General features: G+C 41.8%; 1 protein-coding gene across 1 annotated transcript; it reads right to left on the reverse strand.

Moving 5' to 3' along the window:
* On the reverse strand, positions 1-27,889 carry LOC117376681 (protein mono-ADP-ribosyltransferase PARP14-like). Its single transcript, XM_033973205.2, has 23 exons — positions 27,614-27,889; positions 24,756-24,841; positions 23,154-23,181; positions 23,020-23,082; positions 21,634-21,819; positions 19,902-20,027; positions 19,531-19,632; positions 15,560-17,732; positions 13,699-13,830; positions 13,398-13,470; positions 11,446-11,682; positions 10,547-10,768; positions 10,340-10,445; positions 9,407-9,556; positions 9,134-9,196; positions 8,875-9,060; positions 8,374-8,574; positions 7,558-7,685; positions 6,710-6,942; positions 3,995-4,266; positions 3,536-3,678; positions 2,889-3,063; positions 1-2,178 (listed from the first exon to the last, which is right to left on the reverse strand). The coding sequence occupies exons 1-23, from the start codon at positions 27,786-27,788 to the stop codon at positions 1,901-1,903; spliced, it is 5,538 nt and encodes a 1,845-aa protein (XP_033829096.1). The 5' UTR covers positions 27,789-27,889; the 3' UTR covers positions 1-1,900.
* Positions 27,890-27,991: the final 102 nt, after the last annotated feature.

Consider the following 27,991-nt stretch of genomic DNA (forward strand, 5'->3'; position numbering starts at 1 on the left):
GTGTAATTTAAAGACTTTTATTGCATAGCAGCAGAGATCACAGAGAACAGAACAAACTACTTTTCATTCATCAACAAGTCCATCATAAACAACAACTATGAACAGAGTAAATATTAAAGCTTCAATGACGACACTCACTGGACACTTTACTAGGCACAACTCAGCTCTGAGCTATACAGAGGTCCTGTTTTAGAACTGCTTTAGTCCTCCTTTAGTCCTGGTTTAGACCGGCTTTACTTCTGATTTAGTTCTAGTTAAACCCTGGGTGTCACAGCGGAAAAGATGGACCAAGTTTAGTCTTGGATTAGTCTTGATCTAGTACTGGTCTATATCTGAATTACACATGGTTAGTCTTGGTTTAGACCTGGTATAGTCCTAAGCATCGGGACTGAGAATTTAGTCCAGGTTTCATCCTGGTTTTGATCTAGTTTGGTCTGCTTAAGCCTCATGAGTCCAGTTTAGAGCTGGTTTAGCCCAACCTGGTCTAGTGTATTACATAAGAACCTTATTTCTCATATTGATCGATTACGATATTTTTATGAAAAACTAATAAAAATGTCTTTGAAGATATCAATATTTCCACACATGTATTTATTATTTGTTTTTGATTAATTGCACAGCCCTAATTGTGTCTCCTGGGATAGTCTTGGCTTTAGTCCTGGTTTACATCTGGTTTGTGTTTGGTTTATTTGTGGGTTTTTGTCCTAGTTTAGATTTATAGACTTGAGGAAAATGAACCTGAGACTTTATAAATCTGCTGTTTCAGGAAGGATCAATTTACATCCACAAACGTCCACAAAGACATTAATCAGTCTTAAGCAGGCAGGTTCAACTGGATCAGTTCAAAATGTACCTGATAAAGGGGCCAGTGAGTGTTTTTCTCTGGCTGTAGTTATAAACATGAGTAAACTTCAACTTAGTTTTACTTTAATCACAAAGCCCTTTGAGTTATTATTGTGTTAGAACTTTATTTAATGAGAACTTGCACTTAGATTCTAAATAAAACAATTAAAAATAATGGAACAATGCTGTATTTATACGCATTTGTAAACAGGTTTTTTCAGAGTGAATATAATGCTCTGTACTGCCCCCTGGTGTACTGAGAAACCATTTACGTGCAGAAAGTGACCTGTGAATACATTAATGTGATTTGACTTATTCAAGATGTTAAATGAACATGATTATATGTGAAATAGATAAAAATCACAAGGCACATAATTGACAGTGATATTATTTCCTGAAGAGTTAAGCTGAAAGGAGAGAGGAGTCAGTGACAAACCCAGTGTGTGGCTTATACGTGGATTTGTTTTAGTTTTAATCTATGTAACTCTCAATTAGTCTATTGTTCAGTACTGTTTTAATTCTAGTTTAGATCTAGTCAAGTGCTTGTCCACAGTCTTGGTTTAGTTCTGATTCAGTCCCTGCTAAGTCCTGTTTTAGACCTGGTTTAGAACTAGTTAAACCAAGTGCTGATTAAAAATAGTTTAAGCCTTGTTTAGTCCTGGTTTAGGCTTTGTCTTGATTAATCCCAAATTTATTTTTATTAGGATCTGTTTAGGTTTGTTTAGGTGGATGTGATATTTAGGCACTGGAGACAGGCGTTGGGTTAGACCTGGTTTATACCTGGTTTGACCTGGTTTAAATCTGGTTTAGATCTGATTTTGATCTGGTTTAGACCCTGTTAAACTCTTGCTCCTGGTTCTGTCCTTTGTAAATGACTATAGGATTAGTTGTGATTATTAAATGCTTTCAGTGAATGTGATAATGTACTGCAAAAAGACCTTTTTCAGGACGTTTGGTGCTAGTTTAGACCTGCTTTAGACCTGGTTCAGACCTGGTTTAGGCCTGGTTCAGACCTGGTTCAGTCCATGTTTTTATTCCTCAACCATTGTAATTATTCTTACATGAATGTGATGAGGTACTGTGGATAGGCCTGTACATCGTTGAAGATGATAAACATAGATGGGTTTGGCACTCGATCAGTCACACTGTCGTAGAGGTCACTAGGGCCGTTTTTTGCTGGAGGAGTGATCATGCCCCCCTGACCTGTGGTGTATTCTCCGACCAGGACCAGAGCCACATACAGGCGCTTGTGACCTTTAGCATCTGGTGCAGAGTAGCCTTGAGCTGAGTATGCAGGGTCCACAGCGAAGTACGAGCCTTTACCGTACATCGCAGCTGTAAAGGAAAAGGGAATGTGTGCTGTCATGACAAAAAACTCAAATTTAATAGTAAGGAATAGACTCAATACTGATTCCAATGCCTAGATGACAATAAAAGCACTCTTTCTTTAGACAACACAATGTGATTTTCAACATTAAATCATAGTATTAATAATAACCAGCTCTACATGATCCTCAAGATATGAACAATAATAATTGACATATCAGGTGCATTCTTTCCCTGATGTTGCTCCCGCTAGTGTTAGCAACGGTGTCAATCAAATCTGTTACTAAGCACCCGCTCCCTGCTAAACTAGTGATGCAGATGGGAAGAGATTTGGATTGTATTTTGTGCCAAATTAGGCTCTATAACTGTTAGCCTCGATGAGCTTCATTTGACTGGAGCCAAGCGTCACTCTCACTTAGCCCACTTCTTTATACACTCTATGGTCGAGGCGAGCAGTTATAGGAGTGAATTAGGAGCGGAGTTCCATATTTGGAATTCTGACCGCAGGAATCATGGCAACCATAGAGCCAATCCAGAGTCAAGCTTTTGAAGGTAATGCTCTCTCCCACCCACACTGCTGACTTAATAGGGGGGTAAGGGGGCACTTAGCAACGCTGTCAATCAAACCTGTTGCTCACGCTAGCAGGAGCACTCTCTGTGAAAGAAGGCGTCTGATTGGTCTGTTATTCTCTGGTGCATGGTGAATGCGGTTGGATTACCGTGAGTTCCTGCGTAGCTGCGGTTGAAGCCCTGTTTGTTGATGAGGTCGATGGACTTGGCTCCAGTTCCGTGGAAAAGCACCTTCTCGTTGTTTGTGTTTTTGTTTTTGGTGTCCATCTCCTTCTTCTTAATCTGATAACTCTTCCACAAAGTCACGTTCTGCACGCGCTCGATCTGAAAGGGAAGAGTTAATCACTATAATTGAATAAGTCAGAGTTCACTGGCTTAGACCTGCTTCAGTCCTGCTTCAGTCATGGTTCAGTCCTTCTTGAGTTTTGATGCCAATTTTTCTTGTTTTCATTTCATTATCCTAATCATAATATAAAAGATAGAATGGAAATACATGTACAACAGTCACAGCGATGGGACAGACTGACGAAAGATGGACTGCCAATATGTGCCATCGGCCCCTCACTCACTTCATACTGGGCAAAGTTGGTGGAGTGTTTTGCCTAAGGACAGCGATTTACACTAAAACCACTGCTGCCCCACCATCCAAGTACCAACCAGTCCCAGCCCTGTTTAACAAACGACATCAGACCAAATCAGGCATTTTCAAGGTGGTAAAGTGGTTCATTCCTGGTGTAGTACTGGTTGAGTCTGATATAGTCCCGGTTTAGTCCTGGTCTAGTCCCAGTTTGCTTACAGACAGGATGTTGAGCTGTAGTCCACGTTGGGTCACTTCTGTCTCCACTTTTTTATACTCATTTGACGTGGGTTGAAGTTGGACCAGTTTCAACAGCTCACCTCTCTTCATGTCGCTCCACTCAGATGGCAGCGACGCATCATCTAAAACAGTAGTGGAGTTATAAGATTAGATCAAGTATCAAGTTACAAATTCACACAGGTCACATTTAACTTTTCACATATATGTTGATCTTTGCACCAGTTTTGGTTTCTTGTGGATAGGCCCAGTAATTTAGATCTTATCAAAAAACAGTTTGCAGTTTGACAGATTTAAACTTCATCTTTTGCCATTATCAAAAAACGGGTTGCACATCTGTATTTGAGGTAGGGCTGGGTGACAAAATTTGTGGAACAGCTCTTTGTATTCAAAAACCCAGCCATATCCTTTCCCATACCCAGTTCTGATTTGACTCCTCACCTTTGCAATCCTTCCTGAACAGCTCCACGGTCTTGTTGCGCCTCTCACTGTCTGCTCTCATCCTCACTGGGTTTGCGGTGAAGGGCTGTTGGTTTATGGTGATCTTTGTGGTTTTCTTTTGGAGAAAGCCCTCCTCCAGCGCCAGGTTGGTCATCGGATCAAAGGGTTTCTTTTCTCCGTCGTCTTGAACAAACTGCCACTCGATTAACCCGCTCAGCATAAAGGCGTCTTTCCTCCGACTCTCAGTGCGTTCTGCCTTACGGATCATGTCCCTGAAAAATCGGAACACAAACATTACTTTTATCAGTTATGTCATGACATCGCTCACTGTGCCTCAACTGCCCTGGGCCAGACTGACAAAGAAATGACAGTCGATTTGTGCCAACAGCCTCTTGTCTATAAAATAAAGGAAAACTACCGCACGCTGTCTCACTCTTAATGCAACCTGAAGAAAGTCAGAGCAACCGAAATGTTGTATGAAATAAATTGCATTAAGAGTGAGACAGTGTGCGGGAGTTTTCCTTTATTTTATAGACAAGTGCTCCACCTCCTACGCACCTGTCGCCCAGTCAGGTGTGCAGAGTTTACACAGAAATGAGGACTGCCAACAGCCTCTGACCATCACTAAGTTGCACATTCAGACGTACTCATTTAGTGTCTTCCCCAGTGACACAGAAAAATTGCTAAGTGCTGAATTATACCTCAAGAGAAATGACAATTATGAACTAAACTGGACAATTTACTTATTTACTTTAATTACCGTAAATTTCGGACTACAGAGCGCACCTCAATATAAGCCGCACCAGCTAAATTTGAAAAGAAAATCAATTTTGTACATATATAAGCCGCACCTGAATATAAGCCGCAGGTTTTCATATTGTAATATGAGATATTTACACAGAAAGACGGTGCACCGACACGCTTTTTTTAAACTGTGCCTGAAAATTGGCACCAACACGACATCAATACGGGATGAACACATCTGCAGGTTTAGAAAATAAAGCTGCACCAACACGGAAAATCTGCTTTTATTTCCTCTGAAAACTTTTGTCGTCGTTTTACATTGACCAAGTTGGATTCATTGATGTCGAGCTCACGTGCAGTGGCTCTATTTCAGGGGTCGGCAACCCGCGACTCCGGAGCCGCATGCGCCTCTTTCAGCCTTATACTGCGGCTCTGCGTGGCTTGGGAACTGACACAGACACAGCTCACAGTCTTGCGTAAAAAGCCCTGATTTTCAGACGCTGTGCGCACAGGGGTCAGGAGCAACTTTCGCCCGTCCCTAATGACACACTAATAAGCCTGTCCGTAGATGTATCATGAAAATCCTGCTGGAAATCGCCACAGAAATCTATTTGATGTAGTGATAAGTTTATTATCTGCTCTTGTCTCCGCGGTGACGTATCACGTATAACACATCAGACACGTCGCTCAAAAGTAGAGCCACAAGCGAGTGAAAATGAGCCAAAACAAAAGTCTTTGGAGAGCTTTTAACAAAGGGGAAAATGACAACTGAGGAGCCGGAAGAGGAGACCACGACCTCCAAGAAAAAGAAAGATAAATTTAACAGACAATGCCTACTTAAAATCTGGGTTTGTCGCTGCAGGTGACTCTCACGCACAGTCCGCTCTGCATAACATGCGGGAAAAGCAAATGAGGCAATGCTTCACAACTGCTCTGGCACATGGAGAATAAGCACCTGGGATTAAACGATACGCCTTTAGAGTTTTGGGTTTTTTTTTTAAAGAAACTGCGGAGCAGAGTAGATATAATCACATAATCAGCGCACACTGATGCAGCGGTTTGGTGAGTTGTATTTTTTTTTATGCACTTAAGTTATTTTTGCCATATTTATCTGCCACGTGTAGAAAGCTTGTCCGTGAAAATAAAACCTACATTATTCCGTTACATTATTATTATTATACACAGTGTTGTCTTCATTTTAGATGTCAAAAAGTATTTGCGGCTCCCAGTGTTTTATTTTACATGGAAAGTGGGTCCAAATGGCTCTTTGCGTGTTAAAGGCCGACCCCTGCTCTATTTCCTTCTTTATCTTAAAAACTGCATCATATCCATTTCATGATGTGCAAAATGATCGTTCAAAATCAAAACTAGTGAATTTTTCAGAGCAGAATCTTTCCCCACGTCTGTCTCACTTTTACGTTTACAGCTAGAGAGCGCCCCCAGGGGCCGTTATCCAGTAAAAATTCCATAAATAAGCCGCACTGCTGTATAGGCCGCAGGGTTCAAAGCGTGGAAAAAAAGTAGCGGCTTATAATCCGAAATTTACGGTATGTCAAAATCTCATCATGTCTTCTAGCCTTTTTTACACTGGACAGTTTGTGGTGCTGCGAGCTGGGGCAACGGCTAAAACTAGTGTAAACACAAAACTACTTCTGGTTTACCATCAACTTTCTGCATTTATTTAACTTCTCTGTGCCTCTACGCTGCATTTTAGCCTCTCTTTATGTAATGCACATGGTTTGGTATATAACATTTTCTGCTGTTGCTAACGTGCTAGCTTTTTTTGCAAAGCATATCGACTCCACATCACCATAAGTCACATCACTAAAAATACTACTGTTTATCACAGGGTGAAGTCAGATTTTGGTCAGAAATGATTAAGAGATCCAGACCCCTCAAACGGATCGGTACTGTTCACTTAACACAGTGGAGACACTTTCAGAGCTCATGAGGACTTGTGACAGTACTGACCTGACTTCGGACTCTGCGGTGGACACATCTCTGGTCAGACCCTCCAGGTGAATGGATGGTTCCTCTGGGTTCTTTCGTTCCAGTCTGATCTTCACCGTGAGGCTCTTTTGCAGCTCACCCAGTCGCTCCACATCTCTCTGGGTCAAATGCACTAGGACCGGGTCTGAAATAGTCCTCTGAGCCTGCTCCGTCAGAATCAACTCCTCAATCCTCTTCTTCGCCTGAGCGATCGCCTGAGGACAAACAGTTCATCAATATAAAGTCCTGTCCCTCTCAGATGGAGCAGAGTCACTGTTCTGTGTCATTCTTTGGGATTTTCATCTGAAATCTCCAAATGTTTTCCTTGCTCATTTCTATCAGTGACAAGGTCCATTCTTCCACTGCATTTATCCAACCACAACATCTGCAGATTAACTAGAGACATTTGACCTGCCCCCATTCCAGTTAAACATTACTGAAGGATGGGAGGGCATCTGACACACAGAGTATAACCAGCATTAATACTGTTACAACAATAGTACATGTTTAGACTTAGAGAAACATACTGACTATATATGTAATAGTTCCCTTCAATAAAGAAATAGAGTCTAGTTCTTTATTAAAATAGATGTGATTCACACTTAAGGTACAGTATGTAACTTTCTTGACATGGCACATCACCTGATCCCATGGAAATAGAAAGTTAAAATCATATGTTTATGCCATACTCTTGAATATTATAGTCACATTTCCAAGGAATCAACCTGGAGGAGGCCCTCCTTGGTAACCCTGTTAGCAGAACTAGACCCAACATTTGACCTCAAAGTTCACATTATTATTTAAACCCATGTAATGAATGTGCTCCGTACCCTCTGAGTCTCTCCACAGAGCTCGAACACTGTGGGCTCAAACTCCTGTCCCTCCAGAACCAATGGACCCTCTTTGACCGGCCCCTCGCTGCTCAGACCCAAGAGTGACGTCAGGGGTGACATGAACGCTGAAACAAGCACACCAACATCAGCCATGAAAGCTAAAAATATCTGCAATAACAATGAATATTTACAGTTTTGTCTGTTCTTTTTGAGTGGCAATAATGGAATCTGGAACCTCGCTGGGCAAGGGCTGCACTGGCAACCGGCAGGGCATCAGGTGAAAAAACAAAACAAAACACTGAATATATGCTATGATTCGGCAATAAACAAATAAAACAAAGGTGATAGTTACAGATTGACAATTGTCACAAGATACATTTGGTTTGGACAACTGAGTGCTGACGAGTTATATTTCTGAATGTAGGGTAACGTAATGTTTACTTTAATGATCCTTCATGAAGGAAATTCATTCTCTGCATTTGACCCATCCTTCAACCATTGCCGCTGGGGCAACCTGTTAGGAGCAGTGAGCAGCTGTAGTACAGTGCCCAGGGACCCATCTGCAGATCTTGAGCTAGTCTTGGTCAGGACTACCTTATCTGAAGGATTTGACCTATTGCATGTTTTGGGTTGTTGGAGGAAACCGGAGTGCCTGATGGAAACCCACCAAGACACTGGGAGAACATGCAAACTCCACATAGAAGAGCCCGGGAATCGGACCCGAAACCTTCTTGCTCTAAGGCGTAATAGCTGAGGGCAAAACTGTAATCTAAATAGCTGCATTTATTTATTATAAATGATTTGTATTTGTACCTTTGACCTTGCCAATGAACCCGAGCTCCAGAGGCTGCCCCTCTCTGGACTTCATGCTCTTGTGAAACTCTGAGATCATCACCGTTTGGAAGACCAGGATCTTGATGCTGCGCACGATCTTTGGCTGTTTCTTCTTCACAAAGTCCTCCACGGCCCCCACCATGGCATCAGCCACGAGGGATGGGTCTGCTCCCCCGGCCCCTGTGCACATCCACAGCAACCTCAGTAATGAAGGGCATCCAACAGGTGCCATCTGTCGACAGGTAAACTGGAGATGCTGCCAATCAAGTCACATTTTTCTCTCTAGCAGCAAATGGCAAAATAAGGTAAGGTAGACCGTCCTCTAGGCAGTGGACCTTCTGAGATTAAACTTGTCATGAGCAGTGCACCAGACCTGAGCCAGGGTCAGGGTCACATACAGTGAACTTCACAGAAAGGCCCCACATAAGAATCAAACCTGGGAGCTTGCTGTTATGTGGTAAGAGTGCCTCAGTGACTGACCTGTGCCTAGAGCAGGGAAGGCCACAGAGGAGAAGTTGTTGTCTTCACAGAGCTTTAGCACAGAGTAGACCAGGTCCTTTATCATGGAGGGCTTGTTGGTTCCTGCGACGTGGATGATGTTTCTACACGGCAGCTGCCCCCCGGACGTGATGATCAGAGGTCTGGGCTGATATCCAGGAGAACCCACTATGGAGACAAAGAGCAGGAATCACATGGAGCATGAAGCTGTGACAGAAGAACCAAGGGAACAGAGATGTACCTATGTTTGCACACTCCTGCTCAACGCCACGGCCTGCAGCATCTAAGATGGCCTTCGACACGCCTGAGAAGAGAATCAGAACCTTCAGTCTGAGTCAACACAATACACTGTTCTAATCAAATCATCTGCAGCAAAATAATGAACCAGAAGTGCATCTGATCCAGGACTGAACTATAAAAAATGATTATGACCTCAGGGTGCAGTGCTGCCCTTAAAAGGAATGAGATAAAACTGCAGTAACCAAAGTTAAAATAAATTCAGCTAGAAACTCACCTGACTTCAAGGAAAAGTTCTGATTGGATGAGTTGATGATGACATCACAGGTCTCTTTGGTGATGTCACCTGATGAGACTTCGAGGGTCACCTGACCCATCTGCATCTGATGAACCCCGAGTGACAGAGTTTGCACCTGGCCGAAAGTGGCTGGGACAGAAGAGAACATTTGGACACATTCTCTCATTCAGTGTTTTTTTTTTTCTTTATGTTTACCACTTTCTACATTTTAGACACTGTCATGGCCATGTTTTGGCTGCCCCCTTGTGGTAGTGTATTTAATTGTTTTGCTCTGTGCAGGTGAAGCTGGGGAGTGGCACCTGTATAAGAACCGTCTACAGCCACTAGCTCACTCAACTCCCAGCCCTGCACCTGTGCACCCACACCATTTAGTTTATTTTCTTTAATTAAACTGGCACCCTACTACACACTCTCAGGCTGTCACACACGCACCTACACCCTGACATTTCCACCCCTCATTAAACTACCTTCAATACTACATTTTTTTAAAATAAATACTAATTTAACTGGCTTCATATTTTTGGGTCAAAGCTCAGAGCCAGGTTATGACAATACAAACAGAAGACATCGAGCATATGAAGCACGATGAAGTTCATGATGAAGTCCCCGAAATGGTTTTCACTTCACAGCTATGCCGCCTCAGAGTCAAGAAATGCCAAAAGGCAAACCAGGGTTCAAAGCAAAGACTGAAGGTAATTTTATATTTTTGTGCTTTTTAATTGAATTTCATTTTTTGTTTACTACATTCCACGTGTTTATTCATAGTTTTGATGCCTTCAGACTATGAATATTCAAATAATCATGGAAATGAAGAAAAATAAATGAAAACTTTTGACTGGTAATGTCAAACTGACTACTACTAAATATATGTACAAAACAAATGTAACAGTATTAGATACAGGTGTGTCTCACCTGAGGACTGCTGTGCTTGGCCACTGGGTCGAGGCAAATGCTCAAACTCTGCTTCTGATTGGACGATTCTCTGAGAGTTCTGACCTTTGAACTCTTTAGTGAAGCACTGGAGCCACAGAACATGACATTAGCTTTAGTTTGATGAAGGCTCAGGTTTGTTTTTTTGCTGATAAATCTCATGTTAAAGTTAAATGCACTGAGCCTCACCTCCACCGTCTGAGTGTCGGCTGGGTGCACCACCAGCTGCACCGCCCTCAGGTGTCGGGGTGAGTGCACCTGGCTAAAGGTGTGCACCTGTCGCAGCATCAGAGCAGACACCACACCTCGGGGAAAGTTTAGGTTTCCTGTCCCCAGAGCAGGAAACGAGATGGAGCTGAGCCGCTGGCGCTCCGCCCCCTCCAGACACGACCAGACTATACCCTCCAATATCTGGGCACACGGTCAAATTTTTATTTTACACATTTTAGGATTAAAGAATTTATGAAATTCTGTGGTTTAAGGGTCACCTACGAATCGATGCAGGTTCACCACAATTTTACAAAAAACTACCACATTTTATTACTACGAGATAAGTCACATTAATGGATGGATGGATCATTTCAGTTTTTATGAATACTTATTTGTTACCATACTAGTTTTAAAAGGACATGTATTATGCTAGATCAACTTTTGGCTTTTTATATTGTTGTTCCTTCATTAAAAACAAACCTGGACTTGTATTTTGCTTCATTCACGCTCATCATTATTCCTGTTTGTGAGGTCGTTTTGCTCAGAGCCTCAGAAATCACTTGGCTAGACAGTATTTAGCTAACTGTAACGAGGGTTAGCATAAAAAAATAAACACATTTGAACACTTTTTCTTGTATAATTTTAAATTCGAGATAAGAAATATTGAAATAAGATAATAAAATAAAAAATATTTGTGGTTTCGGATCGTGCTTCTCAATTAACATAAACGTTTAAAGCGAAAATGCAGATAGTTCTTGTAGAAATTAGTCGTCTTTTATTTTAGGCTAAACTGCTAACTGGGAAATTGATTTGTTGCTGTGTTAGCCATGGCTTCAGTTTCAATGAGATTTTCCCTCCGTGTGACACCTGACACTGACCGCTTGTGCTTGCCCCGCCCCCTTGTCCCAGGGCGGGCACACGGCGTGGAACACTTTTTGGCAGTGTAGCTTGAAGCTGTCGGTGATGACCACTTCCCCAAACGCCAGCATCTCCTCTGAGACGGACGAGAGCACCGCGGCCTGCAGCTCAGGGCCGGCCGCCTCCAGAAGAGCCTTGGACACTGCCCCCTGCTGGAGGTTTATATTCTCTGCAATGGTGTTCACAATGACATCCGTCTAACGAAATACAGTGAGAAGTCAGTCGAATGGTTTGAACGGTTCAAAAATCAAGACTGAAGATTGAGAAGATTGAGAAGAGATGCCAATTTGATCAAAAACAACAAAGATATATATATATATATATATATATATATATATATACACACACACACACGCGCACACACACATATATACACAGTGAGGCAAATAAGTATTTGAACACCCTGTGATTTTGCAAGTTCTCCCACTTAGAAATCATGGAGGGGTCTGAAATTTTCATCTGAGGTGCATGTCCACTGTGAGAGACATAATAATAATAAAAAAAAAAGAAATTGCATTGTATAATTTTTAAAATAATTTATTTGTATGTTACTGCAGCAAATTATTTGAACACCTATCTATCAGCTCGAATTCTGACCCTCAAAGATCTGTTAGTCCACCTTTAAAAAGTCCACCTCCACTCCACTTATCCTAAATTAGAAGCCCCTGTTTGAGGTCGTTAGCTACATAACGACACCTGTCCACCCCAGACAATCAGTAAGACTCCAACTACTAACATGGCCAAGACCAAAGAACTGTCAAAATGCACAAGAGACAAAATTGTAGACCTCCAAAGGCTGGAAAGGACTACGGGGCAATTCCCAAGCAGCTTGGTGAAAAAAGATCCACTGTTGGAGCAATTATTAGAAAATGGAAGAAGCTAAACATGACTGTCAATCTCCCTCGTCTTAAGTTTGACCAATGACCATTTGGATGATCCAGATGAGTCATGGGAGAAAGTCATGTGGTCAGAGGAGACCAAAATAGAACTTTTTGGTCTTAATTCCACTCGCCATGTTTGGAGGAAAAAGAATGATGAGTACCATCTAAAGAACACCATCCCTACTGTGAAGCATGAGGGTGGAAACATCATGCTTTGGGGGTGTTTTTCTGCACATGGGACAAGACGACTGCACTGTATTAAGGAGAGGATGACCAGGGTCATGTGTTGCGAGATTTTGGGGAACAACCTCCTTCCCTCAGTTAGAGCATTGAAGATGGGTCGTGGCAACATGACAATGACCCGAAGCACACAGGCAGGATAACCAGGGAGTGGCTCCGTAAGAAGCATATCAAGGTTCTGGAGTGGCCTAGCCAGTCTCCAGACCTAAACCCAATAGAAAATCTTTGGAGGGAGCTCAAACTCTGTTTCTCAGTGACAGCCCAGAAACCTGACTGATCTAGAGAAGATCTGTGTGGAGGAGTGGGCCAAAATCCCTCCTGTAGTTTGTGCAAACCTGGTGAAAAACTACGTTTGACCTCTAATTGCAAACAAAGGCTACTGTACCAAAAATTAACATTGATTTTCTCAGGTGTTCAAATACTTATTTGCAGCAGTAACATACAAAATAAATTATTACAAAAATCATACAATTTGATTTCCAGATTATTTTCTTAGATTATGTCTCTCATGTCTCATGCACCTAAAATGAAAATTTAATTATATATATATATATATATATATATACACACACACACACACACACACCCCCACCCACACACCCCCCCACACCCAGACACACACACCCCTACACACCCACCCACACACACACACACACCCCACACACACACACACAAAACAAAGAAAATAAAAAAATAAATAAAACAACATATGTGATAAGTTAGTTTGGTACTAAATGTTTTGATCAGATTCACTTTTGGATTTGGAGTTTTATTTTGAAAGCTGCACTCACGGTTTGTTCCTGGATGTTTCCTTTCACCAGACTGATGCTGAGTCCTTCGGGCGTGGTCTGCTCCAGCGTCTGTCTGCAGCCAATCAAAGCACAGCACAGTGATGATGTCATTATCAGTAGTGAGTAGTTTTGACAAGATGAGAAAATAGAAATAAATAATCTATTTAATTACATTAATTTACTTAAACCATTAACTAAATTAATTTAGTACTACTGAAATTCAAGTCTTTTTAACCTATTGAGATATTCATTTCATTTTTTTCAGCTCAGGACTGATTGCTGTTCGTACTATAGTTTTTACCCTTTGAGCCTTGGTTTGATTGGTGGGACGGCGCTGAGTCTGTTGGCTGTGGGTCTTTCACGAAAAACTTCTGTTTTTTCTGTTGGGTTGATATCTTCATAAGTCACAGTTTCCCATCCAGCCTCAGAGCCACTGAGAGAAAGATTTGGAAAAAAGATTTGAAAATTAGCTACAACCCTAAAAAAAAAAACTACATACAGTGAGGTAAATAAGTATTTGAACACCCTGTGATTTTGCTCCCACTTAGAAATCATGGAGGGGTCTGAAATTTTCATCTTAGGTGCATGTCCACTGTGAGAGACATAATCTAAAAAAATATATCTGAAAATCCCATTGTATGATTTTTTAAATAATTTATTTGTATGTGACTGCTGCAAATGAGTATTTGAACACCTGTCTATCAACTAGAATTCTGACCCTCAAAGACCTGTCAGTCCACCTTTAAAAAGTCCACCTCCACTCCACTTATTATCCTAAATTAGAAGCTCCTGTTTGAGGTCGTTAGCTGCATAAAAACACCTGTCCACCCCAGACAATCAGTAAGACTCCAACTACTAACATGGCCAAGACCAAAGAACTGTCAACATGCACAAGAGACTAAATTGTAGACCTCCACAAGGCTGGAAAGGACTACGAGGCAATTGCCAAGCAGCTTGGTGAAAAAAGATCCACTGTTGGAGCAATTATTAGAAAATGGAAGAAGCTAAAAATGATTGTCAATATCCCTCGGACTGGGGCTCCATGCAAGGTCTTACCTCGTGGGGTCTCAATGATCCTAAGAAAGGTGAGGAATCAACCCAGAACTACACGGGAGGAGCTGGTCAATGACCTGAAAAGAGCTGGGACCACTGTTTCCACGGTTATTGTTAATAATACACTAAGACGTCATGGTTTAAAATCATGCATGGCACTGAAGGTTCCCCTGCTTAAACCGGCACATGTCCAGGCCCATCTTAAGTTTGACCAATGACCATTTGGATGATCCAGAGGAGTCATGGGAGAAAGTCATGTGGTCAGAGGAGACCAAAATAGAACTTTTTTGGTCTTAATTCCACTCGCTGCGTTTGGAGGAAGAAGAATGATGAGTACCATTCAAAGAACACCATCCCTACTGTGAAGCATGAGGGTGGAAAAATCATGCTTTGGGGGTGTTTTTCTGCACATGGGACAGGACGACTGCACTGTGTTAAGGAGAGGATGACCGGGGCCATGTATTGCGAGTTTTTGGGGAACAACCTCCTTCCCTCAGTTAGAACATTGAAGATGGGTCATGGCTGGGTCTTCCAACATGACAATGACCCGAAGCACACAGTCAAGATAACCAAGGAGTGGCTCCGTAAGAAGCATATCAAGGTTCTGGAGTGGCCTAGCTAGTCTCCAGACCTAAACCCAATAAAAAATCTTTAGAGGGAGCTCAAACTCTGCATTTCTCAGAAACAGCCCAGAAACCTGATTGATCTAGAGAAGATCTGTGTGGGGGAGTGGGCCAAAATCCCTCCTGCAGTGTGTGCAAACCTGGTGAAAAACTACAGGAAACGTTTGACGTCTGTAATTGCAAACAAAGGCGACTGTACCAAATATTAACATTGATTTTCTCAGGTGTTCAAATACGTATTTGCAGCAGTAACATACAAATAAATCATTTTTAAAAATCAGACAATGTGATTTCCAGATTTTTTTTAGATAATGTCTCTCACAGTGGACATGCACCTAAGATGAAAATTTCAGACCCCTCCATGATTTCTAAGTGGGAGAACATGCAAAATCACAGGGTGTTAAAAGAGACAAATACTTATTTGCCTCACTGTACTAGCTTTATGAAAATTTAACATAAAATTTTCAAAACGTAGTTTAACCTCACCCCACTGCCCCCTCCGTCTGGACCCTCGTCTTGCCAGATACTATCGTTGGTTTCAGATCAGAAAACTCCCTCTTCACTGCTTCAGCCAGAGCCTTCACTGTTTTATCATTATTATCCACCAACTGCACCTGTCGGAGCGCCACCAGCTGGTTCTTTGGGTCATCGCAGAATTCTCTGACGACTTGAGCGATGGTCTCTGCGCACAGATCCACCGGGAAACCAAAAATCCCTGAACTTACAGCCGGCATCGCTACACTCGCACACTGCAGCTTCTCTGCTTCTGTTAGGCTGTTTGTAACAACGAGCTTAAGGAGAAGATGTGAATGTTGAGCTCCGTTTTCCGTGTACCTCGGCCCAACGGCGTGGATCACATGTTTGCACGGAAGTCGGTATGATTTGGTGACAAACGTCTGGCCCGGAGGAACCTTTCCCTTTTGCTTGATGAAATCGTCACAGTCTTGTTGCATCTCGTGTCCCGCTGTGTTCAGGAGGGCTAATGCTAACCCGCCAATGTGCTTCAGGTCCTCATTAGCCGCGTTCACGACCGCGTCTACATTGAGCTTGCACATGTTCGCTTTCCTCACCGAAACCTCCACTCCGCTCTTGGTTTTAACTCTCACAACGCAACCGCCATCTTGAACGTCTAATGCTTCTTCAAATTCATCATCATCGTCAGGGAGTTCAGGACGCAGAATTACGGCGCATCCAAATTCATTCATAAAGGTAGACAGAAAAAGTCCTCCTTGGTTCATAAAGAACTTTTTGGCCCCTGGTTTTTGCACCTTAAACGTGTCGGTGATGAGCGAGCGTGTAACACTGAGGAAGAGCAATTTGGCATTTTGGACATATAGCCGCGGTCCAGAAATGGTGAATTTGGGCCGAACAGGGTCAAACTCTGTGCTGACCTGGTTGTCTTTGGCAATTACAGTCCATTCTACCATCTTTTTCTTTTCAATGAACTGAACCACAGCACAGGATTCGACCTTGACCCTCTCCTGAACTTGGGAATAATTGTTGATAAAGTCGCTTAAACTTTGAGCCACTTCTTTCACCGGATTCGAAAAACCTGCGATTGTAATGTTGGGCTGTTGAATTTGGACCTGCACAGTTTGTTTACTGGAGGTGTTGTACAAATCTAGCAAGTTCGCCATCAGATCAGACCACTTTTTAAGCTTCACAACTTCTTTGTCTTTATAGTGTAAAGCCTGAATGGTCAAAACAGATTGCAGTTTCTTCTCTGCGTCACTGATAAACCGCTCTGAACTTCCAATGAGAAAAATCCCTTTGGTTTCGAAGCTGATGAACGCGCAGATGCCCTGTGACGTGAACAGATCTTGGGACAACTCCTTTACATCAACATTCTGGAGAAAATCCTTAAGAGGAGTTGGTATTTCCAGTGGTTTCTTCTCTAGTGCCATGTTTTTTTCAAGAATCCAAGTTTTTAACCTGAGAACCTCACTTTGCAATCCTGATATACTCAGAACTCCTTTGTCAAAGCCCATGAGGATGTCAGGAGAGATGTCTCGCGCTGCATTCTGAAGGCCACTTTCATTTAAAATGTAGTACATGGCGGGAGTCAGTTTCATCTTCTCCTCCACTCCATTCATTTCTCTGTCGATTTGATTGACAGCTTTGCGAACTGTTGCTTCCACTTCTGCCCTTATCCGTTTTAAGGTTTTGAAGCTTGTGGCAACAGTGAGAACTCCTTTTGAATTATCGAAAAACAGCTCTGCTTCATCTTTCACAATCGCACGCACTTCTTTTTCGACTAATCCCCATGCAGCATTGTTCAAAGGACAATCAAATGCACCATATTCGTTCATTTGCTCCCGAAACGCCTTTAGTGCAACGGTGTTCCACTTTTCTACTTGATCTTTGGTGAGATTGTTTTGCCGTAGAAAGTTGGGTAACGGGCTCAGTTTGACCTGGGGCGTGTCCATGTTGACGTGGCAGAAGTGCAAACTCATGTTTTGGTTGATGGACTTGGAGAGATCTTTGCTGCAAAGGAACCTCCAGATCGGGACAAGCACATTTTCAGTGAATGGTTTAGGCATTTTGAACTCGGGTCGATCGGCGCCCATCAGAGCTGCACCCAGAGACGAGTAATATGGATAAACTTTGATCTGAGTGGATTTGATTTTGAGGTCAGATCGAGAGCAGATGTCCTTCACCACTGCAAAGAGAGAAACCAAACATCACTCGCAGTGCAGGTTATTCATGTCTATTCCACAGGCTCAGAATCAAAAGGACTCATGTGGCACAACAGGTAAATAATTAATGTTCTGTTTTATCCAAGGCTAGATTGCAGAGGCAGCAGTCTAAGCAGAGACTTCCCTCTCCACAGAAGAATGGCAATATTAATCACAATTGAATCAAAATTTTTATGGACGCAATTAGCAAATCAAAAAGGCTGTAATTTTTAAATACCACAATTTCCTCCACAAAATATCTTGTCTTATTGAGTAAAAAACAAAAAGCTATTAACCTTCATAGTTTAGATCTGTTCAAACATGTTCTGAAATGTGACTCTTGTATTAGTTTGTCAGTTCATATGGAGCTCAACAGTGACGTCTGCTCAGGTTCTGGAAGAACATTTTCCGTTCATCACGGAGGCTAATCAGCTATGCACTAACAGCTACATGCTAACAAATATCCCTGACGCGGTGGTTTTAAGTCCAAAAAGGCAGTTTAAAATGCAAGATTCAGTTAAATGTTTTAATAACTTCATGATTTATAAAGCTTTAGAAAAGGATTTAAAATAAAATTCTAGGTCTTGCGATCAGTAGTTCCACGTAGGGGATTATCCCCCAGCAGCTTTCGAACTTTTAATATTACTTTTTTCAGAAAGTCTGAGAAAAATTTATGGGACATTTTATTCCAGAAGTGTGAGGTGGCTGTTTGCTGTTGAGCTCCATTTCAGTCTTTTTGTCAATTCTTCTGGACGAGTTCATCAGCCCTACTCTCCAGACACATCTCCCTGGGCCTTTTCCCTGTAACACATTCCCAGGAAGGATTTATATTCTTAAACTGTTTCATAATACCAATAATAAAGTTGATGGATTATGAAAAAAATATAACTCATTATTATTTAACCCTTTAAGGACTGAGCACACTATGGGCCAGTATAGCTCACCTAGACTTTTATATTTTTGTTAGCCATAAAAATCATATTAAAGGAAGTATCAGAATTTACTGCATTTTTTCACACATCTACTTCTATTTTACACATCCATCCGTATTTTTTCTTTTACGCATCAAATAAATGACTGGGAAAATCCCCGCAGCACCGGCGCTCTCATTCGTCACCTTCGCAGAGCAACAGAGACAGATTACCGTAATTGATGGAAAAATATTTAAATAGCCCCGTGCCTCCGCTTTGAGATGCCGTTTGAATTTACTTTAGCGCACGACTCGTTGTGGAGTTACACTGCTGGAAAGTCCGCATCCGCACTCTATCGGTGATGATAGCCTACGACGCTATAGGGTTAAACAATTATTTGCTTGCTTTCCGTACTTAGGTGATGTATATTACAGAAAGACTTTTTACACAACTAAGAATTAATGTTAATGATCTTGATTACACAATTTTTCCTATGGGTAAAGCAAATATCAAGAATGTAATTGATACTGGATATATTGCACAGCCTTATAGCATTTACCATTCACATTATAGTAAAAGAAAAATTCAAATGTGTCAACTGGACAAAAAGTTGTAGGAATGAAGATGTTTGGCCAAGACGCTTCTTCAGTTCAGTGTTATTAGACACTGTCTTACATCACATGATTTAAATAACAGTAGTTTGTGAGGTAGGAGGAGGTTTTGGGGTCTGCTGGTAAAATAGGCGCCACTAAAGGTTCAGAACCACAGCTTTAAGTTCATGGGGAAAACAGAAGAAACTCATCCAAGAATCAAACCTGAATGTTGCTGCTGTTGGAGGCAGTGCTAACGACTCTGCCGCAGGGGAGATTACCTGTGGGGTCGGAGAAGGAGAGGACTGCAGCCTGCTCCTCTGGGACCATCATGATGTCGTCTGGTGCCACCCAGTTTTTCTCAAAATACAGATCCAACATGTCTGAGGGAATTCAACACAACTTTATTCACATCACCAGAACATAACAAAAATATGTAACACAAAGTTCGCTTTTATTAAATTATTATCAGATGCCCTCCCCTCTCTTTATATCCCCTGTGTGTCAGATGCCCTATCCTCCTCTATCCCTGTGGTGTTAGACTGAGACGGGAGCAGGTAAAATGTCTCTAGTTAATCTGCAGATGTTGTGGTGTGGCTGGATAAATATAGCGGGAGAATGGACCTTGGATATTTCTTATGGAGTTTCTCACCTCTGACCACATTGGGCGGCAGGTTCTCAACTCGGACCTTTGTCGCTGGGTCCAGAAGAGTCGCGGTCAGGCCTTGTTTATGGAGTCTACTGTTGCTCTGGCTCAAGGTCATGAACTTCTCTGTATCTGAGAAAGAAGCACATGAAATTCAGTAAGAACTATATTCATGCAGGATGGAACTATTTTAGTCTTCACTAATATTGGCTTCCTTGAAAGGTTGTGTTCAGTGGTTAAAGCACTTGTCTGGCAACCTGAAGGTCAGAAAATGGGCTCCTGCTCAGATGTTGCAAGTTGTAAGTTCCTTACAATGAACAATGACTATAGTGTAGCACATTCAGAGGTGTCACATACTTGTAGTGCTCTCACTACAGTGAGGGACAGAGTGCGTCTGCAGGAGCCAAACGGCGAGCCTAAGCTCCCCCTGACCAGCACTGACCCTCAGAGCAGTGCACTGACCATGAGAAACTTTTAGTGCTGGATATTAAACATGTTCGCTCTGTCTGCTGCTCAGAATCAGATTCAGAATCAGATTCAGAATTGGCATCATGCTGATATGAAGCTAAGTGGCTGCAGCCTCTAGTTCTCAATGCTGGTGCACGGTGTTTGTTTTTTAATAACTTTCATGTTCATCAATAAATTATAATGAGTAAAAACGTGAAATGAGACGTGGGATTTAACATGTGGGAATGGGGGCGTGTGTGCCTGACCAGTGTTGTGGCTACACAGTCTCATAATCGGCTACACAGCGTAGCTAACACTACTATAATACTGACATATATGAGGTCTGAACTCATGCTCTATTTACCTCATAAGAATTATATCCTCTGCATTTTTCAGGAGCCACTGGCCACACTACAGTGTGATAAAACCCAGGAGTGGGTCAAATATTCTCATAATGCAGTGATTCTAACAATTACTGAACAAAGAGAAGCAGGTTATGTTTAAAGTGTTATTACTGTTATGGTAGTGTTCTAACAGCAGTATTAGTAAAACAGCAGTATTCTTTACACCAGACATGGGCAAACTACGGCCCGGGGGCCACACACAGCCCTTTAGGCTTATTAATCCGGCCCACCGAACATGAACAAATTATATTGAAATAGCTAAGAACCTTGTTCAATTTACCTTTTCAACAAGTTGGTGATCTTTTGGCACTTGGTAAAACTGAATGTGAGATTTTCTGCTGTGCTTATTTAACAGAAATTTAATAAATTAATTATTCACTCAATTAATGCATTTGGAAAACAATTTGTACAATGAGCCTTGTATATTCATGCTTTGCTACAGGCCAAATCTCTAATGTGATATATACATATATATATCCTGGCCTGGCCCCTCTGTGAAATTTTAGAGCCCACTGTGGCCTGTGTCAAAACGTTTGCCCACTCCTGCTTTACTTTTAAGTCAGTTAAAGATGCATAGTGTGATGAAACTGCAGATAGAAGTACAAGTACAGCAAACAGTGTTGTGGTAATATAGTCTCCTAGACTCCAGTGTAATTCTCTAGTAAATGGTACCACTTATTAATAAAAGTATTCGTTTAACTGAGGAGTAATATAACCATATTTACTCCATAAACTATAATTACTTTATTATCTGAAATTCACTAAAATGCAGGAAATTACATAGATATTGTAAAATATTTCCTGACCCCTTCCAATCACATAAAGTTCGAGACCAATGTGAAAACTGGACTGTTTAAAGTGAGACAGGTGTGAGTTTTACACTATACCTGTGTGATTCTTGAAGGTTACCACGGCGACGCTACTCTCCCATATCAGCTCCAGGTCGTATTGTTCCTCCTCCAATTTACACACGTTCTCCACCAGGACACACAGCAGGTCTCTGGAGGTGCCCTCAGAAACCGGCCCCAGAGCCACACTGCACCGGGCATCGGACCCAGAAGAGGAGCCTCGGTCTGGGGCAGAGATTTAAGAATATTTTTAAATGTGTTTCATATGAAAACATATTCACCACTGACTATATCTGAGCCAACTGATTTAGGCCTTTATTTCCTTTTATTTACCCACATTAGTTCTCGTTTTAGCAATAATACACAACCACAGAGATGAACCAAGTAACACTCCCTCAAATTTGTTGGGTATTTAAAGGGGCACTACGTAATTTAACGTAGAAAAGGTAAGTACTGGCACCAAAAAATGTTTGTTTGGTGCGAACTTTTGGTTCCTTGACTTTAAATGCCCAATGACCCAAGACAAAGAACATAATCATTCAAGCCCTTAATGAGTGATTGATCACTCAGACACACTGCACACTAAGTGTAGTTCAATAGACCCTTCAGTGTCCAGTAGCAGTGTCCAGCAGTGATCTAACCGGAACTGAAGAAGCGACTTGGATGAGCAGCCAAATGTCTTCACTCCTACAATGTTTAGTCCAGTTGACAGCTTCTCTAGTTTCCTTTTACTACGTTCTACATAATCCTCCTCCAGTGTAGTGAAGCTGCCTTTGATATAAAGTGCCAAAAGTGCCGAAAAAAAAGTGAAACTTAAGCATGTGCAAACTGTGTGGTTATAAAAAAAATGTAGTGTTACATATTCTCTTAATAATGTTGGCCATTAATTTACATTAAAAAAACAAATGTAAAAAAAGAAAAAAGAACCATTCAGGAAGTGGTATTGAAAAGTAGGTATCGTTAAGGTACTAGCATCAAAAAAATCGAACAGTACCAGTACAGTAACAGTGCCCAGCCCCAGTGCCTGCTACCTGTTTATCTTTCTGGGGAAGTTATTGCTTTGCCTGTATGTACCACAGTATGGCATTAAACTTCTATTGCCATGGAAACAGCATGTGACTCCCCCAGGCCAAGTTACCGGTCAGATCTTTGGAAAGGTGACCCCACACACAGTAAGTATTTTTAAGGCATTTTTAGCAATTCTGTAATGCTTTATTGCAGAACAATTTAGGTCAAGCATTATCGTCTCCATGGTGACAAGAAGGCGGTGGGGAAAGTTACATAGTGCACCTTTAGAAAAAAAGATCCCAGATGTGTTTCATTCTGTTCCCAACTTGATTATTTCAGGCTTACTGAGGTACAGCTGTTTCAGTGGCTCTACAGTCAGACTAAAGTCATTCAAGTACATTGTGTTGTTATTATCACCTGGTTTGGTTTGCTCTCTCTGAGCTTCATTTCTCTGAGGAGGCGCAGCAGTTTTCTGTGCATCTAAAAATGAATACAAAATAATTAGGCAGATTTCTTCTCACACAACATAATCTCACAAAGTTCAGTTTTACCTGGAGCGTTGCCTGTGGAGGTTTGGAACTGAAAGAGAAAGAACACATTGAAGATCACCTGAGTGTCCCATTGATTGCTCAAGAGGTTAGAGATCAGTGCAGGAACGTGGAAACTATGCTCTGCAAAATTAAACGTAATCCAATCAAGATCACTAACTGCTGCAATTAGCAAATCACAAATGCTGCAAAGTAAAGTACAGTACGACAATTTCCTGTACAAACAAAAAATATTCTGTCTTATTCTGCATAAAAATGTCTAACCCTGTAGTTTAGATCTGTACGAACATGTTCTGAAATACATGTAATTCTTGTATTAGTTTGTCAGTTCAGATTCTTTTTGCCAATTGTTTGTGACCAATTCTAATCCTTGTCCAAGCCTGATCTTGTCACATCTGAGAAGCTAAGCCAGGTCTGTACTTGGGAAACCACTGGGAATACTAGGTGCCACAGGAGGGCGCCAGTGGCTAAAAGTGTCATAGTGTCCTTAGGCAAAACACTTCACTCACATCCCCTAGTATCAATGTCGTGTGGGTGTGAGTGTTGATCGTCGAAGGGGCCGATGGTGCAAATTGGCAGCCTCACTTTCATCAGAGCAGCTGTGGCTTATCACCAGTTTAGAGTGAATGAATAATACATGAAATTGTAAAGCTTCCTTTAACACCTAGAAAAGACTTTTTTTTTTAAATTATTATTATTGTCATCATTGTTGTTGTGGTTATTAATTCTTCTGGATGTGTTTAAAATGTGAACTTTGAACAGAATCCTATTATTAAAACATGAATCACAAATAATTGCTCCAAATTATCATAAATATTTTAATGCAGGTTTAAACACCCACTATCTTCATAACCTTGATGACAAATATTTTAAGGTTTAAAGCCTGAATAATCTTTCATCAGAACGTGTCCCTCAGTGAGAATATCTGGACAGCCGTGGTTAGTCTTAGCGTCAGTACCAGAGCAGTGTTAGCATCAGGATCAGAGCAGTGCAGGAGCCGTAATGAAAGTAACCATTTATTTTTAGCTCTTGTTGTGTTGTGATTTTACAGCAGAGATTGAGCAGCAGATCCAGTTTGTCCAGGTGTGGAACAGAGTCCAAACTCCACCTGACATAACTGTAGTCACGTGACTTTTACTGCAGCGAGGAAGAGGAAACTTAACAGTTCACCTGAGAGTTACCTGACGCCTGTACAGAGGGACTACACTAGAATAAAAACGTTTTTCAAGAATAGTAGTAGGTCACTATTTTAACACTTAGCTCCCCCATCAGGTTAAGTCAGAGTCAAATAATTTGTTTTAGTGAATTTCTCTGACTCTGCTCCTCTGACTCTGCTCCTCTGACTCTGCTCCTCTGACTCTGCTCCTCTGACTCTGCTCCTCTGACTCTGCTCCTCTGACTCTGCTCCTCTGACTCTGCTCCTCTGACTCTGCTCCTCTGACTCTGCTCCTCTGACTCTGCTCCTCTGACTCTGCTCCTCTGACTCTGCTCCTCTGACTCTGCTCCTCTGACTCTGCTCCTCTGACTCTACTCCTCTGACTCTACTCCTCTGACTCTACTCCTCTGACTCTACTCCTCTGACTCTGCTCCTCCGGCTCTACTCACCGGAGAGTCCTCACTGAGCCGCAGTTTAACACTCCTCTCGTCCACTGTGATCTCATGGATGGGTTTGGACAGAACTCGGTCTCTCACTGAAAAACAAACAAAACATTTTGGGATTTCAGACTTTCTCTTGTTCACCTGTTCAACTGAGGCACACACTGTTGTTGTTTTTTTTTTTAAAATCTTTTGGTTGGTTAGAGGTCAGAGGTTGAAAGATTAATCACCATCGAATCAAAATCATAATTTGAATAGACAATGCCAAAAAGGCTTCAGTTATTTAAGTGTGCATAATTTCCCCCACAACAACTACATCCCCAGCCTTATTCTGCATAAATCTGCTAACTCTGTAGTTTAGATCTGTAAAAACATTCTCTGAAATATCCCTGTGTATCAGATGCCCTCCCTGTGTCTCCATGGGGTCTTATTCTGCAAAAAAAACGTCTAACCCTGTAGTGTAGATCTGTACAAACATGTTATGAAAAGTGATTCTTGTATTAGTTCAAGTCTTCTTCTGGGCATGTTTAAAAAGTGAATTTTGAACATTATTAAAACATAAATCACAAATATCACCACAATTAGATGTTTTTCCCAAATGGTTCAGCTCTAGTCAGAGGAACTTTTTGCACTTTTTAAAGGAGCGTTTTACATTGCTCTGGTAAATTATATAGTTACAATATCCATCCATTTTCTTCTGTTCTTAAACAGTAGTTCATTTGTTTACCCGCTGTGAAAGTGATGACTCAGTGTAGAGATACAGCAAAGTGATTAACTGTTACCGGAAGGAACAAAAAAATGCAGGGCATTTAGCATTAGAATTCTCACTGATCATGGTATAAAATAATAAATAAATAATTCTTAATATCCATTAGGAGCCTAATCACAGGTGAGCTACATTTACTCAGTTACATTTACTTGATAAACGTTTTAAAGGAGTTGTACATTCCAGAGTACTTTACTAGCTGCATACTTTTACTTCTACTTGAGTAGTAAACATTTTGGATCCTCTTCCCCCTGTGAGTCACTCTAAAGTGACTTGAACTTTATGTCGACAATATAAAATCATTTGAACATTTCTGTTTCTTGCAGCTCCTTCAGATATGAGTTTGTTTGGCTCATTTTGTTACTCTTTACGTTACTCTGACTTGAATAGTAATTTTCACAAATACATTTTTACTCTTACTTGAGTCACTTCTTGGAGAACTACTTCCTTTGCACTTTTATTTGAGTAATATTGTTTCCTGGACACACCTGTAGCTGCCTGTCCTTGGGAGTGAAACTCTCCTTCACTCTTTTTCCTACTGTTTTTTTTTCCTTGCCAAGAAGAATGATCTGAGGACAGGGGGCGCTCTGGGACACTTATCCATCCATCCATCCATCCATCCATTTTCTTCCGCTTATCCGGGGTCGGGTCAGGGGGGCAGCAGTCTAAGCAGGGACTCCCAAACTTCCCTCACCCCAGACACGTCCTCCAGCTCCTCTGGTAGGATCCCAAGGCGTTCCCAGGCCAGCTGAGAGACATAGTCCCTCCAGCATGTCCTGGGTCTTCCCCGGGGCCTCCTCCCGGTGGGACATGCCCAGAACACCTCCCTAGGGAGGCGTCCAGGAGGCATCCTGAGCCACCTCAGCTGGTTCCTCTCAATGTATAGGAGCAGCGTCTCTACTCCGAGCTCCTCCCATGTGACTGAGCTCCTCACCCTATCCCTAAAGGTGCGCCCGGCCACCCTGCGGAGGAAACCCATTTCGGCCGCTTCTATCCGCGATCTCTTCCTTTCGGTCATTACCCAGAGCTCATGACCATAGGTGAGGGTAGGAACGTAGATTGACCGGTAAATCGAGAGCTTCGCCTTCCGGCTCAGCTCCTTCTTCACCACAACGGACCGATACAGCGAGTGAGGGGTCACGAGTGAGGGAAGGGACACTTATCCATTTGCTTGCTTTCTGTTGATTAATCTGCTGATCTGTTATTGACCAGTGTCTGTTTCATTGTTGATTTTTTAACTTTCTGTTGGTTAAATCAATTCTCATGTTCAGCCCTAAGAGGCGACTGCTGCTGGGAGTTTGAGCTTTACAAAAATAAATAGAAGCGAACTGAATTATTCTGAAGTAACTTTACTCTTATTTGAATAAAATGTTTAGCTACTTTATCCACATCTGAGCCTGACTAGTGTAGGCAGAGTTGTCAACAGCAGGCCAAGAAAAACTAGAGACTCATCAATCAAACTGGTAACATATTGAAACTAGATAACGCATTTAAGTAAGTATCGATACTAAAAAATCTCACAAACAGGACAGAATTGGACCTTACCCGTTTAATGATCTCACTTCATCAGAACTAATGTAAGATAACGTGGAAGCTAACGTAAACAAAGTGCTGCTAAGCTAATATTTTGTGTTAGAAATTACGGCTACCTTTTAATTTTAAACTTAATTTTAAGTTTCGATGAGCAAAAGATTTCACAGAGTTGCCTTCTTTTCTTTTATTATTATTATTATTATTATTATTATTATTATTATTATTATTATTATTATATTTTTTATTTTTTTACCTGGAGTGATGGTCAAAAGGGTGAGAGGTGAGAGGGCGGTCACGTGGGGAAAAAAGCAGTCACGTGGTCAGACCTGTGTTAAAGTCTGTCACATCGAGTTGGAAATCTTAGTACCGTGTTTACATGAGTTAATAACATCAGGATAATGTGTAGCTTACACTTCCGCACTTAAATAAAAAGTAACTGGGTCAATCCTACGGGAACCTCAGAGGACCACACACACAAATACATGTTTAAACAGCACAAACACTCGTCTTCTCTCAGTTTGTTTGTTTTTCGAGTAGAGCAGCAGGTGACGTGACACTTGACACAAACCTTGTCGTGACTTGAAGAGGACAGCAGCCCTCGCGACCCCGTCCACGGTCTCCACGCGGCACTCTCCTCCGCCGGACTTCTTTTCGCTCAGGAAATGTTTTAGCAGTTTGTTCTTCGCGGTTCTGTTCTGCTCCGGGGCCCAGTCGCCCTCAACGACGACGCCCCACTCCTCCATCCTCCCGCAGACAGCTCTCTCTGCACGGGCGCAAACAAAACTGACGCACCGCTCCCTCTGAACGAACCAGGAACTCTCCGGCTGCTTTCACTTTCGATTTCTCCGCGCAGCGAGAGAAACAGCAACTTATAGAGACATTATGACTCATGGAGAGATTTAACCCCCCTCCCCATCCCGGCCTGTCAGGGCATGTTAAGAAGCCA

The sequence above is a fragment of the Periophthalmus magnuspinnatus genome, chromosome 9, assembly GCF_009829125.3.
Source record: "Periophthalmus magnuspinnatus isolate fPerMag1 chromosome 9, fPerMag1.2.pri, whole genome shotgun sequence".
In the NCBI taxonomy this organism is placed as follows: Eukaryota; Metazoa; Chordata; class Actinopteri; order Gobiiformes; family Gobiidae; genus Periophthalmus; species Periophthalmus magnuspinnatus.

Excerpts from the sequence above, each read along its gene's own strand:
- LOC117376681 (XM_033973205.2), bottom strand. The coding sequence starts at position 27,788 with ATGGAGGAGTGGGGCGTCGTCGTTGAGGGCGACTGGGCCCCGGAGCAG. Across the intron at positions 21,820-23,019 it reads GAGAGAGCAAACCAAACCAG|ACCGAGGCTCCTCTTCTGGG; the intron begins GTGATAATAACA and ends TCTCTGCCCCAG. Across the intron at positions 9,557-10,339 it reads CCAAGCACAGCAGTCCTCAG|CCACTTTCGGCCAGGTGCAA; the intron begins GTGAGACACACC and ends CTTCTGTCCCAG.